At 37.3% G+C, this 15,906-nt stretch overlaps 1 protein-coding gene and 1 pseudogene across 1 annotated transcript; one reads left to right on the top strand and one right to left on the bottom strand.

Annotated features, from left to right (window-relative positions):
* Nucleotides 1-6,057: 6,057 nt before the first annotated feature.
* On the bottom strand, nt 6,058-7,438 carry LOC143634487 (NADH dehydrogenase [ubiquinone] flavoprotein 1, mitochondrial pseudogene; annotated as a pseudogene).
* Nucleotides 7,439-8,732: 1,294 nt separating this feature from the next.
* LOC143634486 (GPI transamidase component gaa1-like) lies at nt 8,733-14,449 on the top strand. Its single transcript, XM_077102557.1, has 5 exons — nt 8,733-8,824; nt 10,531-10,630; nt 10,739-11,600; nt 12,596-12,729; nt 13,604-14,449. Exons 1-5 carry the CDS (start codon nt 8,818-8,820, stop codon nt 14,373-14,375), a joined length of 1,875 nt encoding a protein of 624 aa, XP_076958672.1. The 5' UTR covers nt 8,733-8,817; the 3' UTR covers nt 14,376-14,449.
* The last annotated feature ends 1,457 nt before the right edge of the window (nt 14,450-15,906 follow it).

Here is a 15,906-nt window from a genome sequence, read left to right as displayed (position 1 = left end):
CTTCAATAAGTTTTGTGAGTACACTCAAAAAATCGTATATTTCGTCCCTAATAAAATTTGGAATATCAATAGGTTTACGGGAACCCGACCCAATGAAGGTGCACGAGGATACAAGGATGGAGAAGACTTTGGTTTCTTTGAATCTCAATGTTTTTATAATAATGTAATCTTCACTAAATAGAAAAGATAAAAGCATAGTCATCTTGGTAATAACATGTTGTACCACTAATTTTAGTGAATACAGTAAGAGATGCTGGTGAATTACATATAATAATTATAAATGCATTATTTTATAATGAGAAAAATAAAAACATATGGTATAACTCTTGGTTACAAGTTATCATAAATTTAAAAATTATGGCGTTATAACTAAAAACATCTACAAAAATTTTAAAAAACTATGAAATATTGAGAAGATCGGTATCAAACCAAAAGATCCAAAGCATCAAAAGAACCATTGAACAATGTAAAACGCCCATAACAAGTGTGGACAAACTAATTACCAACAAAAGTTAGATCTAGAACAATAAAATATCATGTCACGAATACTAAATCGATAATGAAAAACTATAAACAATGAAAAGATCACTTATAATACAATAAAATGCGAACAAGACTTACAAAATAAATTATTATATAAGTAACTTACAACCTGAAATGTTAACTATAAACAATAAAAAGATCACTTATAATACAATAAAATGCGAACAAGACTTACAAAATAAATTATTATATAAGTAACTTATAACCTGAAATAATAATAATAATAATAATAATAATAATAATAAGGAGAAAGTGAATACGGTGCTTTCATGCGTGTAATCTTAGAAGCAAAACTCATCAAAACTACGTAGTTTTGATTAAAAATAGCCCAAATTTATTTTTTTTACTCTAATCCCTACCATCTATATTCTATCATCTATTTCTTAAAAGCCGGATCTTCCTTCCACCCACCATCTCCCAAGGCTTTAATCTAAGAGTTTTTTTAAGTTTTTTTTTTGTTTTAGTATCACAATGATGGTTAACAATCAGTCAATTTTAAAATTGATTTGTATCCTTCTCTAATGATTTCATCATATGCTTCCCAACTGAATCTATTATTGCATATAGACTTATTTGTTTAAGCAATTCACTCAAAAACTTCATTCCCGCAATTATTCATGAACTAGTTTTTTGACCCCCCGCAACGGTGTAAGGCCGTAAAATAGGCGCATATTTTGACCGAAAATCCCTGGAAACATTGACACGTAATAAACTACGCAAACTTTTGATCAAATTGGCTTCTAACCTGAACCAGTTAGGAACACTAAGGTTTAGAATGCGACATGGTTACCTTACGCTAATCCCATTTTTAAGAAGTAACCTTTAGCTTATATAAACTTACTTATGAAGTGTGCATATATGTAAGGCCCCGAACCCGGTGGCCCTACTTTAGCGTCGGATTTACTCATAAACACAGTTCTTACAAATCAGAGTTCATTAAAACTTTCGCGGAATATAAAAACTTTCATGAAACGTTACAGCAATCCAAAACTTGCCTTAATTAAACATTCTTGTCTTTCAAAATAAACGTCAATTACATTAAAACATCTTGAGTCTTCAGATGCCAGTCTCCTATTCGCCCACCATGTGCCCGCTCAAGCTAGTTGTCTCATTCTACTCACCTGCGTGCATACTAAAAGTCAGCTACGCTGAGTGAGTTCTAGTTAATCGGACGCCATACAATACATACACATACATACATATCCGAAGATACATATCCATACTTAACTAGTTACCCTTCTGTTCTACATACATACTTACTACCATACATACATACATATCTACAATCACTAACCTCAGTCTACCGAGAGTACGTTCATAGTCCGCCGTCTATAACTGTACTCAAGGTCGTGAACACGTAAAAGGTCCGCAGTCCTTACCTATGTTCACCGTTTATGGTACGTGCAAGGTCCGCAGTCCTTCCCTATACCATCCTACATCCACAACACGTACAAGGTCCACAATCATTCCCTATGTTGCAACCTAAACCATAGCACGTACGAGGTCCGCAGTCCTCCCCTATGCTACCACAATACAAATACATAGCACGTACGAGGTCCGCAGTCCTCCCCTATGCTACCACAATACAAATACATAGCACATACGAGGTCCGCAGTCCTCCCCTATGCTACCACAATACCAATACATAGCACGTACGAGCACCATCATCATGTCTAGTTCAAGTTCACCACCATCACTAACACCATCATTCAAATCCACCACCACAGGCCACCGTCGTCGAAAAACCCTCGCCCCAAAACTCCCTCACTCGCCACAGTCTTTTTCCTCAAAAAAACCCCCACACACAACCACAATCACCTCAGTTTTAGTTGGACTCAATTCCGACCCGTTAGGGGTGGATTGACCTCATTTTATAAAAGCAAAACTCATATTTATCATCTCAAAAATTCAATATCTCTATTTATAAATTTCATTTTTAGCGGAATGTTTTAGGAAGAATATTTTGTTTAAGGAAAGATATATGTTTCTCCACCACAATACAAATACATAGCACGTACGAGGTCCGCAGTCCTCCCCTATGCTACCACAATACAAATACATAGCACGTACGAGGTCCGTAGTCCTCCCCTATGCTACCACAATACCAATACATAGCACGTACGAGGTCCGCAGTCCTCCCCTATGCTACCACAATACCAATACATAGCACGTACGAGGTCCGCAGTCCTCCCCTATGCTACCACAATACAAATACATAGCACGTACGAGGTCCGCAGTCCTCCCCTATGCTACCACAATACCAATACATAGCACGTACGAGGTCCGCAGTCCTCCCCTATGCTACCACAATACAAATACATAGCACGTACGAGGTCCGCAGTCCTCCCCTATGCTACCACAATACAAATACAGCACGTACAAGGTCCACAGTCCTTTCCTATGCTGATGCCTATCTATAATACGTATAAGGTCCGCAGTCCTTAACTACGTTGTCGTCTATTATCTGTAACACGTATAAGGCCCACCGTCCCTATCTACGTTTACGTATATCATCTACATTACGTATAAGGCCCGCAGTCCTTAACTACGCCACCACCAGCCGAGTCTATGTCCGACAGAAGCTAGAGGGATTTGCCATCCTAACTTACTATGTCGAACGTAGAACTCACATACCATTCGTGTACCTGTATACACATACTTCACATATACAATAATTACATTATAGCATAAGAACACTCTAGGCGTTCTTTACATCATTCATTTAACAACCCTACCCCTTGTCGATATGTGCAATATCCGAAGATCGTTCACGCCCCGACAAGTATTCATTTGTAATGTTCATACATCTTCGATATATAATATTCGTATCTTTATTTTTAACCTGATAGTACGCGCAATATCCGAAGATCGTTCGCGTACCGACAAGTAATCATTCATATCCATCACATATATCACATATGGCATACACTTATCACTTAGGATAAATGTATTAACAACACATCGAGTATGCACACAGCCCCGAAAACATAACAAGGAATGGGGCTAGAAACTCACCTGAACTCTGCTTCTTCCTCCGATAGTTGTAAATCTCTTCTTTAACTGAGTCGGCTGACTGTATAAGTTACACGTATCAATACTCGCCTGATTTAATCTGGTGGCCTAGTATTAGATTACTTTTACTTATCGTTTTAATTTATTTTCTAAGCGAACTTGACTTTAGGCGAAGTTAAACCTTAGGCGAACTTAGCTTTTGGCGAAGTTAAACCTTAGGCGAACTTAGCTTTAGGCGAAGTTGTCATCAGGCGAACTTAGCTTGCAGGCGAAGTTCATCAGGCGAACTTAGCTTGCAGGCGAAGTTGTCGGCTGCAGCTACTGTTCGTCCCTAATCATCTTCGTTTCTTAACCAAACAACTCGATTTAGGTATCCACGGAATCGTCTGACCAGCGCCTACAAACCCCAACCATCAAATCGGCCTAACATCGATGTTTAAGGGGTACGATTTAGGCATATAGGTTACGGGTTCTTTTATCAATCGATTAACTCATCAAATCGTAACCATTTTCAGTAAGTTTAGCTTTGTTGGATTCGTTTTTACCATACAAACACAGATCTATCATTTCTATACTAATCCAAACCTAAACGAACAAGTTCTCGATATAAACGTACCGTAAATGAGTCGAACTACGAACACGAGCTGGTTTTGTTGCTTTGGTTCGTCACGACGATCTAGCACCAACGAGCTCGGGTCCTCGCCTTTGGATCTTGGTTCGGGTTGTGTGTTTTGGAGTGTGTATAGATTATGATGGAAATGAAATGAGGGTTTAGGGTTTTAGGTTGGTTTAGGAGATATTTATATCCCTTAAAGCCCATGGACCTAAAGCCCATTCTCATTTAACCCATCTCCATTAATCTAAATCCATGATCCGTTCTTTACTCGATATTAATTAATTAATAACGCGAACTCACTAAACGTAACTTTCTTTATTCAACATTATAAATTTTAGGATGTTACAATATAGCTAACATGAGATCCTTCTGCAATAGGATGTATGTTCTTCCAAAATATTTCATTTGGAAGAGTGTAAGGAAACTAAACAAATATTTATTAAAGTGGAAACAAAGAAATGGTGCAAGTTTTGGCAGCATTTGTTCATCTTTAATAGTGATAAATATGCAGATAGATTTTCACAGGCCAATCTTCAAAGTCCTATTTCCAATAAATATCCAACTTATGGTAGAAACTTACTCGATAATTTGTCAAACTATTTAAAAAAATGTTATAGTAATGAAAAAAATCTAGGGATGTCGTAAAGTTCTACATTAAAAGAACCAAAACACAAAAAATGCGAGTAAATCGTATAATGACAGGGACATAATAATCCGAAATTCGCAAATTAATCAACATTCACGGCATTAGATATCCATATAATAAATCCGAAACTTACTTTCATTAATGTTAATTTATAGAACTAAAAGGAAGATTTGTAGATTCCTCACCTGTCATTTGATTTTGACCAGACGAACAAAAACCCTAATTCAAGCAATGAGATGGCCGGATCCATTAGGGTTTTCCGGTCTCAGGAGCCGAAGCGTTCTCAACATCCACCACCATCCCCACCAGACCACCGCCACCTAGGGTTACAAAATGTAACCCAGCAACGATAGCCGGTGACTACAGAGCTCGCCGCATCCAACCACCCCCACCAACGCTACCTAGGGTTAAAATTGAGCCCGGCAACGGTGGTGGTCGTCGTTCTGTTTGTCACAAATGGGAGAGACTTAAGATTTTCCGGCGATGGAACGAAGATGGAGAAGCAGCCGGCACCGATCTCAAACACCTCAACACCGCCACCATGTCAATCTACATCTGGCCGGCCACTGAAGTTGAAATCCGATCTTGGGTTGGAATGGAAAGGAAGAAGCCAGAAGTTCATGACACGTATAATAAGAAAGGGAACGTGGCGGCGGGCCGTGAGAAATGTAAAGTTACAAGCCAAACAGCTTAAAGTACAACTGTTTATGCCAACCGACCCCCGAAATTTTAGATATATAAATAAATACATAAATTCCCCACTTTGTGTTTTATTACTATTTTAATTTAAGAATAATAATAATGAGAGTAATCTAATTTTGTGATACAACACACGAACACACGAACACACATAGTTAACAGATTTTAAAACAAATCTAACAGATGATATTGATACAAAAGGGTATTCGGTCTAAAACCGAGATCCTGATGCTAAAGCAAAGCAAAGAAAGACATAGATGACATGGGTCAAAATATAGTTTTGATTTAAGGATTGCGTTAATTGCAGATCTAAGCCTTGGGAGACGGTGGGTGGAAGGGAGATCAGCCTGTTAAGAAATAGATGATAGATGATAGAGATTAAGATAAAAAGTTAAATTTTGACTATTTTAATCAGAACTACGTAATTTTGATGAGTTTTGCGGCTAACTTAAACTAATGACAGCACCGTATTCATTTTCCCCTAATAATAATAATAATAATTACATATTTCACTCCATTAGATGCGTTTAATATAAAGCATTCAATTAGTGACTTGTTTCAACTCTTTATGAACACACTCCTTAATCCGTCTCTCGAGCTCGGGCCTAAAGTGCCTAATAAGACCCTGAACGGGCCAAGCTGCGGCATCACCCAACGCGCATATCATGTGCCCTTCGATCTGTTTGGTTAACTGTTGTAACATATCGATTTCTTCCAATTTCGCGTTCCCAACTTTTAACCTCTCCATAATCATCCACAGCCATGTCGTCCCCTCCCGACACGGTGTACACTGACCGCAACTCTCGTGCTTGTAAAAATACGCCAGCCTGGCAATCGCGTCCACAACATCCGTCGACTTATCCATTACCATGACCGATGCGGTCCCCAACCCGCTTTGCACGTCTTTCAGCGCGTCAAAATCCATCAAATCATCATCACACACACTCTTTGGTATCAAAGGCACCGACGAACCGCCAGGGATCACCGCCAGTAAATTATCCCAACCGCCCCGAACACCGCCACAATGCCGCTCTATCAACTCCTTTAACGGTATACTCATCTCCTCCTCCACCGTGCACGGCTTGTTAACATGGCCCGACACACAAAACAACTTCGTCCCCGAGTTGTTTTTCCTCCCGAACCCCGTGAACCACTCGGGCCCATGTCGTAGAATCGTGGGAGCAACCGCAACCGTTTCCACATTTGTAACCGTGGTTGGGCACCCGTAAGGGCCCGTATTCGCGGGAAAAGGCTGTTTTAGCCTCGGTTTTCCTTGTTTCCCTTCAAGACTCTCGAGAAGCGCGGTTTCTTCACCGATAATATAAGCACCCGCACCGTAATGCATATGCACATCAAAATCGTACCCTGAACCACATGCGTTTTTCCCCAACAACCCGGATTTGTAGGCTTTGAGCCTCGCTCTCTCGAGGCTTATTCGCTCGTTAACGTATTCGTCCCGAATTAAATATACGCCGCACTAGCACGCATCCCAAACAACCTTCCAACAGCTTATGCGGATCATGTCGCATAATTTCCCGGTCTTTGCATGTTCCAGGCTCGCTCTCATCTCATTAACAACAAGATACGATGGTCGACCAGCGGACACTTTCGGCATGAACGACCACTTGAGCCCGGATGGAAAACCGGCCCCTCCACGACCACGTAAACCCGATTTCTTGATTTCTTCCACAATCCAATCGGTGCCTTTGAGAACAAGGTCTTTGGTTCTATGCCAATCGCCTCGTTTTCGAGCTCCTTTGAGGTACGGGTCGTGTAACCCGTAAAGGTTTGTGAAAATGCGATCTGAGTTGCTTAATACCGAACTGGGTTTTCGTGGGTGGCGGTGTGGTGGTGAACGGTCTCCAAGTTTTGGTGTGACGCCATGGTGGTGACGATGTTTGTAGAGAAAGAATGCACTTCATGGGTGTCACTCGAAAATGTGTTATAATGTACATTTGTTACGCTGTGAACATTGGTATGGATTATGAGATTAAGTGTCAAAATAGAAATGCTAAGTGATTGATCCGGTTTGTAAGGATGACAGATGAACTAGTCAAATATCATTCTACAACCAAGAGATCCATTTCCTATATTCATGTCAATCGTGTCCCGTTTTAGACTGATGGGTTGAGGCTTTTAACTACCCGTGTAGTAATTTGTTTGAATCAAAGATATCAAATTTAGGGAGAATGAGTTCTTTTTAGAATGACAAACCAAAATCTAATTATTTTCTTATCCTACTTTCTGAGTCATCTCATGAATTGCATTACACTTAAAAACTAAAATTATAATAAAAATGAGAAGCCAAAGGTTTTTTTGACATTAGGGAGGAATTAGAGGGTTTGTTTTGACCCGTGCACATTTTAGAAAAATTGGCCCATTGGGCCTGCCAACTGCTAACTAATTCGATCAGGTGGATGTGTGCGCAGCACACGAGTGGTGAAACAACCAACCGGTACCCGTACCTAATTCCGATCTCGAAAGTCGTAAATTTTTGGTATCGGTACCTGGGATGGTACCGGTATTTAAGATAAAATTCGGGAAATACCGGTACCTGTACCGTACCATACTGTATCGGTACCGATACCATACCGGTCCCGAAAACTCAAAACCCTAGTACCGATTCGGTACCGACGGTGCCAAATTGGTACCAATTTCGGTACCGGTAATGAATCAGCTTTTATTTTTGTATTATGCTTATATCCTTACACAAATAAGCTTCTTCAAATAAGCTTCTTCGAATTAGCCTATATAAGCTAATAAACATAAGCTTAAAAAGCTAAATCAAACATCAAGTTAACTTATTTTGTAAAAAAAAAAACTATAAGCTTTATTAAAAAAAGCTATGCCAAACACCCCTAAGGCCAAGGTTATTAACCACCTATACAAGTCTCAACAATAAGATGAACAACTTATATTTTTGGTTTAAAAAACCTGGTGACATTCATACCTGAAGGTCAAGGGATAGTTTTGTAATTGAGTTTGATAAAGCAGGGCAGTTTCGTAATTGTATAGGAGTCCAAAGCCGATGACGAGGTCAGCAATGGCGTCAACGGCGGATGAGAAAGCGAAACCCCGGCCCATTATCCGTATCGGCATCTTCCTTCCTAGTCACTATATTAATTCTCATCTCACTTGCAGATTTAGACCTATTAAATTACATACACTCAATTAACAATATACGTATGCTTATTACTGTTACTGCTATGTGTCTAGTGTTGTTTGCCGCACAGCTGGACTTTTGGCTCTCTTATTGTTACCTGTTCTTGCCAAGAAAACCTACGTCTCAGAGAATGCCCTAATGCCTGGTTAGTTAGTTACTTAATCTTATCATTGTGTCAACACACTTGTTACTAATGGATGCTGATTATTGACTATTCATGTTGATTTTAAGTGGAGATTTGTAACTATGAAAAACTGGATTAGTAGGGTATTTATAGTAAGTATATTTATGATCATTTAGCGCTTCATAGCTGTTTAGACCGTCAATAAACGAACCGAACGCTCACTGAACAAAGTGTGTGTCGTTCAGAGGGAGATTCATTTATCTTGTTTGTTTAATAAATGAATGAACATGAACGAGGTTTTTTTTTTCTGTTTAGTCGAACTAACATGAACACATGTTTCGTTTGTTCATTTATGTTCGTGAGCGTTCTTTCATTTAAATCCGTTCATGTTAGTTCGTTTATGTAATTATGTTCATTTAAGTTCATTCTGTTTTTGCTTGTTTATATATTCATTAAAAGTTTTAGGGCCCGTTACAATTTAGTCTAGTTTTATTAACTTTAGGCCCAACAGGTTGATGTTAACATTTACTTATATCCGTTATACTAGGATAGAGCCCGTGTGATACACGGGTGGTTAAAACAATACAATAAAAAAGTTAAATTTAATAATATACATGATAACATACCTTATGGATTAATAAGATATAAATGATGATAAACAAAATTTTACAATTCATAAATCTCTAAAACCTCTTTAAATACAACATTGGATAATGACCTGTGTGATCAGGAGAAATGTTAAGATCATTATATTTAAACATATTCAAAGGTTAACTTATAACATACTAATAGGATATTTAATTAAACTGTATATATATTCATTCATCTAGAATATTTCAATAACTTATTTATTGGGATTTCCAAATATAACATAATTGATTGGCTAGGAAACTGCTCACATGGCATCTATGTGGCATCCTATGTGGAGGCCATAGAATGATGCCATGTGGAAAACTCATCTTGCTTTAATAGTATAATTAGATTAGATGTTCAGTTATTCTTAAATGATCTTTATTATAGACTATTGATGTTGGTCTTAAATGGAGATTTTGTAACTATGATAAACCAGCAATGTTTTTATTGACTTAATAGGTTATTTATAGTATATTTATAATGATTTAACAGTTCATAACTGTTAAGATTGTCAATTAGACCTGAAAATGGGCAGGACGTTTAGTGTACAGCTTGTGTACCATTCAGTGGGAAATTCGTTTGTTTTGTTTATTTATTAATGAATGAACAAAGGTTTTTTAAATTTAGTTGAGAACTAACATAAGAACCTGCCTCGTTCGTTCATTTATGTTAGGTTGTTTATGTTCATTTTAAGTTTGTTCTTTTGCATTCGTTTATATATTCATTAAAGATTTTAGGGCCCATTACAATTTAGTCTAGCTTTATTAACTCTAGGCCCAAAAGATTGATGTTCACGTTTACTTTTAACTGGTGTTCGCTTAGTTATGTTCATATATTTTATATTAGTTATTCTCGTTTCATTTATGTTTGTGAACCGTTCGCTTGCGCTATTAATGAATTAACATAAATGAACACGAACACGTTCATTTTCTTAATGAGCGAACACAAACAAGAAAACCCTGTTCATTTAATTGTTCGTGCTTGATTGTTTGTTTGGTTAAACCTAAACATAGGAAGACGTAAACGCTCTTGTCAATTGTATATCTGACTTTTTGTTTTTCCTGTAATTAAATGACCATAAGCTAATCTCACAGGTTCTGCAAGTCCTATGATGACTGATCAGGATGTTTCTGGTGCAAACAGATTCATCAATGAGCTAACTAGCCTGAAATCAAAGTCTCAAAGGAGTAGTATGTATGTAAATCCTCACATACTATCATTTATTCATTTCATTATTTCAAAATAAACTTATAATTAAGTCTAACTAGTAACAAAATTTGCTTTTTTCAACTATAAACTCAGAGAAATTCCAAGACTAATAGCACTGCACATGGCAAACTTAGGTGGAGAAGTCAGTTATCATAAGTTCCAAAACCATCCAAACAAATTCCACCCTCTTCATTTTTTTACAAGTCCCAATGCAGAAGCAAACCATGTGAATCAAAGTTGTGAACAATATGCTACAAACACAGTTGGGATTATCAGGGCGCCACGTGGCGATGGTAAAGAATCTATTGTGCTTGTGACCCCTTACAACCCTGTTAATCTTAGTCAAAACGAGGCTATGTCTTTAGGAATCGCATACTCTGTGTTCTCATTATTAACTCAAGTTAGTTGGCTTGCAAAAGATATTATCTGGCTAGCTGCAGATTCACGATTTGGACAGTATAGCTCGGTTTCTGCTTGGTTAAAAGACTATCATACCCCTTCATTTGGTGGTATTGTGAACCTACATGGTGACATGTGTCATAACAGCAATTATGTGCATGAATCAAAGCTGGATATGATAATTGAAACCGAAGTGTCTGATACTATGAAACGAGCTGGAACCATGGCTGCTGCGCTTGTGATAAAGGTTGCAAACACGGGTGATGCGGGCGGGAAAGATGTGTTAAACGTTTATGCTGAGGCATCTAATGGTCAAATGCCGAATCTTGACCTTATTAATGTTGTGAGTTATCTGGCAGTGCGTGGTCAGGGTTTTCATGTGCAGGTGGAGAAACTTGTATCTTTGCTTGATGCCAGGTGGCTGAATTTCATTGGTGAGGTGTTTGAGACAGTTGGGAAAATTTCTAGGAGCTTGAATCCTCAATGGAAATTTGGTATTTCTGTAAATGAGTATGTTGAAGGCAGTGCTACTCTTTTTAGTTCACTCTATAACCAGGTTAGTTTTTGAGTTCTTTTTCTATATGAATACAAAGAACAAGTTTAAGCCTGTAAATGAACCGAACCCGAACGGAACATGTTCATGATGGTTTGTTTAACTTTAACAGTACAAACAATCGAACGCGAACATTTAAAAGATTGGAGTTTCCTGTTCATGTTGGTTGTGAAGAAAATGAACGTGTTCATGTTCGTTTAACTTTAATCAAACATGAACAGTTAATGAACATGGTTTTCTCTTCATGTTCATTCGTTAAGGAAATGAGCATGTTCGTTTATGATCTTCTAACTTGAACCGAACAAATGAACACGAAAAATTAAACAAGCAGAGTTTTTTTGTTCATTTTCGTTTGTTTAGAAAATGAACATGCTCATGTTCATTCGTTTAGAAAATGAACATGCTCATGTTCGTTCGTTAACAACATAAGCGAACGGTTCACTTGCCTTGGTGTGCCTTGTCCTTGGCCATTGGCATGCCTTGGCGTGCCATGGCCTTGGTCGGTAGCATACCTTGGCCTTGGCAGTGGGCATGCCATGGTGTGCCTTGGCCTTGGCCGTGGGCGTGCCTTGGCCTTGGCCGTTGGCGAACGTAAACGAACTAGCACAATTAACTAAAATTAATTAGAAGTTAATGTGAACAACAATGTTTCGGGCCTAAACGTATATTAAAACTAGACTAAATTGTAACAGACCTAAAAAATAGAAACTAATATATTAACGAACTTAAACAAACGTAAACTAATCAATACACATTGAAATAAACGAATTTAAATGAAACATAGATGAACGAATGAACATGTGTTCATGTTCGTTCATTTAACCAAAGGAACCCAAAACTTTTGTTCATGTTCATTTTTTAAATAAACAAACTTCCTTACGATAAGTTCACGATCGGTTCAGTGTTCACTGAACATATGATGAAAGAAAACAAAATGAATGTATAACACAAATAAATAGTTTTGTTCGACTTAACTTATTCTCGATTGGTTGTGTTAGGCGTTAGGTGTCCCAACTGGTTCCCATGGTGCGTTCCGTGATTATCAAATTGATGCAATTACTATGGAGATTTCACCCAAACTTTTTTCTACTAATAAAGGCAGACAAACAGAGATTCTGTTTCGAGGTGGCAGGTGCGTGCCTTTATTATGGCATACAAAATTGCTTTTTAGTTGACACCATTTTAAATTCTAAACAAATCATATAGAAGTGAACATGGAATACAAAAGACAAAAACACCACTATTTTCACAAATTGGCAGAATCCTTGCATTTTAAGTTCATTGAACAAAAGGTTGAACACAAAATGCAAAATACAAAATAAAAGAATATGAAATACAAAATACAAACATTCACAGTTTTATTCTCAAAGGAGTATAAGAGTGTTACATGATCAAGCAAAAAAGTTGAACACTTGTATATTTATATATTCTTTTTTTTCCTTTATTTAAAACGGCTCATTTTAACCCCATTTTTTTTCTCAAAAACAGCCCATTTTAACCCGAAGTCATTTTGTCTGGAACCCATTTTGACCCGAACTCATTTTGTTTAGAACCTGTTCTGACCTGTAATCTGAACCCACCCGCCCACCTAGTTTGCCATGCCTAATGATTACAATCTTTTACCTTTACTCTCTATAACCACATTATTTAGTTTAATAACTAATTTTGTTTATGATTATGCTTTCGATGATCCCCGTCTAAAAAGTACAAATATAGACACATCGCACATGAACATATTATTCATGATTCATGAATAATGTATATATACATGGTATGTTATTCCTTAACCATGATTCATGCATTCATATGTCTATATTTGCTCTCTTTAGACAGAGCTCATCGAAAACATAAACATAACTACGTTAGTTATAAAAAATAAATGTAAACGATGGTAATGATATGTGAAATGTAAGACTGTTTATGCGACAAAATAGTTGCATAATATTTACTTATTGAAAACATCATGGAAATTTCGTAACTCTTATTTCTAATTTACTTAAATGCAGGCTAATCGAAGGAGTCATACGGTCGGTTAATAACCTACTAGAAAAGTTTCATCAATCCTTTTTCTTATACTTATTAACATCATCGAACAAATTCGTATCCGTTGGAGTCTACATGATCGCCTTTTTATTACTTGTTGCACCCCTTCCCGTTCTTGCTGCCTCTTTATTTTCCGATGCCAATAAATCCGAAAATAATGAACAATTGAAATCATGGAAATGGATTTACCCGACAAAAACTGTGTTTCTCATTCATTTGTGGGGAGCCATCGTCTCGTTACTCCCATATTTCATATATCAAATTCCCCTCTCTCAACCGACATCACGCCTTCTTATTTGGGCTTCCGTCTCACTCTTTATCCTAACTTTTTTGGGCTCCTTTTTTAAAGCCCGGCCCGTTCATTGGGCTCTTTCGAAATCAGTCACGGTATCAGCTGCATTTATCGGGCTGTGTTTGATGTCGGTTATAAACTTTGCAACTGCTGAAATTGGGGCGTTATTGTTGGTTCCAATGTGTTTGATGGTCAAACCGTTTCGGGTGGCGCATAAAGTTCAGTCGGCTTTGAATTTAGGTTTGGTGGTAGTCGGGTTTCCGGCCATTATGTTTTTTCTGATGAAAAGTGTGTTTGGGTTTCAAAACGGGTTTAGTTTGGCTGAGTTATGGTATTGGGTGGAGTCTTTATGGGCATGGAATAGTGCCACTTATATCTATATATGCACGGTTCATCTTCCTTGTTGGGTTTTGTGTATGTACATTTTGTTACATACATGTTAGATTTTGTTCAATAAAGAAGGTTAGAACTTGTTTGTCTTTGTATCATCTTTTTTCATTAAGGTGTGTTTGTAATCCCAAAGAGCTTGATTGTATGATAGATGATGGACGGTAACAGCTTTAGATGAAATCAATACATGCGGGGTCAGTTTTATTTTAAACACGGTTTGTACAGTAACTAGTGGGTATAACTATTTATTTTATCTGATGATATCCAACAGATCTTTAATTTTGTGTCGTTTCTTCCTCAATGGTTCAATTTATCAATGACTTGGGGCCTCACTATGTCTATGATGATACGAAGTATACTGGATTACTGGTTTTACAGGTGTTACCCTGCAACCAAACGATTACATCTTCACTTTTCTCAACTCCAACACTACTTTGCTCTTATTGAAGATTACAAGAGTTTCTTCACCATCAACGTATCCTTAAGTCGGTAGAAATCACATCTTACTGGTGTGGTAATGATCAAATGTGTATTTAATAGTTTTCATGGAATTATTAATTGTCACATGAGAACAAACAAACAATATGAGTGGTATTGATTTTGGGGGTGTATGGGTCATAGACCTTACTTAGCTTAATGAAAGGGTTAGAGCATTTCCAGTGGGTTCTCCAAATTATGTGAAAGAGTTCTTCATATTTTAGAGATGGTTAAAAATGGTTGTTAGAGGATGTGAGAGAAAATGTTACTGTTCATGGTTAAATTTGGAGAAACACACTGTTCACCTTTATAATTTTATAATGTTTTTTAAAGTGGTTGTGAGTGAAGGAGAAAGAAAAGGTAATGATAAAAGTATAAAAATATATTATTTAATTAAAAACAAGAGAGAAAATATAGTGTTTTTAGTGTAATTATAAAGATAAAGATAAAGAATGGACCGGGAATGCTCTCAAAAGATTTTTTTGCAAATAAATTCTCTGAACCGAATGATGACAGACCTGTGTTTTTTAATTTGAGGTTGGGGAAAAGGCATCGGGCCCGGATGTTTTCACCTTTACTTCAAATAAATTTATTAGGAAGTTTTGGACAGTGTTTGAAGATGAAATAAAGGGAATTCTTGAGCATTTTTACACCCACGAGACGATAAGCTGGGGATGTAATTCAAGTTTCATCTCTGTGTTTACCCAAGGGCGATGATCCGCAAAAAATTGAAGATTATAGACCAATAAACTTAATTGGGTGCATTCTAAAGATGATATCCAAGATGTTGGCAAATTGAATGAAAAAGGTAACCGGATCTATTATTGGTGATGAACAATCAGCTCAGCTTTTATGTGTCAAGGAGAAGCATAAGGGAAGGGGCATTGATATTGTTAAAAATATACGACTCACTCAATTTAATATCAAATTCTTATCTAATGGCATGGTATTATTTTTGTCTTTGTTTCATGTTTGTTGGGTTTTTCTTCTTGTTCATGGGCTACTCAAAGTTTTGAGCATCTCAAGTTTGTCCAACCCACTTTCTGTTCTAGACCTAGGCCCATTTGCTGCATATTGTTTCTTCCTCTGAACTTTACTAGATGTCGC

The sequence above is a fragment of the Bidens hawaiensis genome, unplaced genomic scaffold (assembly GCF_021521415.1).
Source record: "Bidens hawaiensis isolate Kalapana, Puna unplaced genomic scaffold, B.hawaiensis_p1.1 tig00007050_1, whole genome shotgun sequence".
Taxonomy (NCBI): Eukaryota; Viridiplantae; Streptophyta; class Magnoliopsida; order Asterales; family Asteraceae; genus Bidens; species Bidens hawaiensis.
The sequence above is the reverse complement of the archived record's forward strand: the minus strand, read 5'-3'. Positions and strand labels throughout refer to the sequence as shown.

What these genes read in the sequence shown, in the direction of transcription:
- LOC143634486 (XM_077102557.1), top strand. An exon ending in AAGTCTCAAAGGAGTAGTAT is followed by an intron (nt 10,631 to 10,738) that starts GTATGTAAATCC and finishes CTATAAACTCAG; the next exon opens with AGAAATTCCAAGACTAATAG. An exon ending in TTAGTTCACTCTATAACCAG is followed by an intron (nt 11,601 to 12,595) that starts GTTAGTTTTTGA and finishes TGGTTGTGTTAG; the next exon opens with GCGTTAGGTGTCCCAACTGG.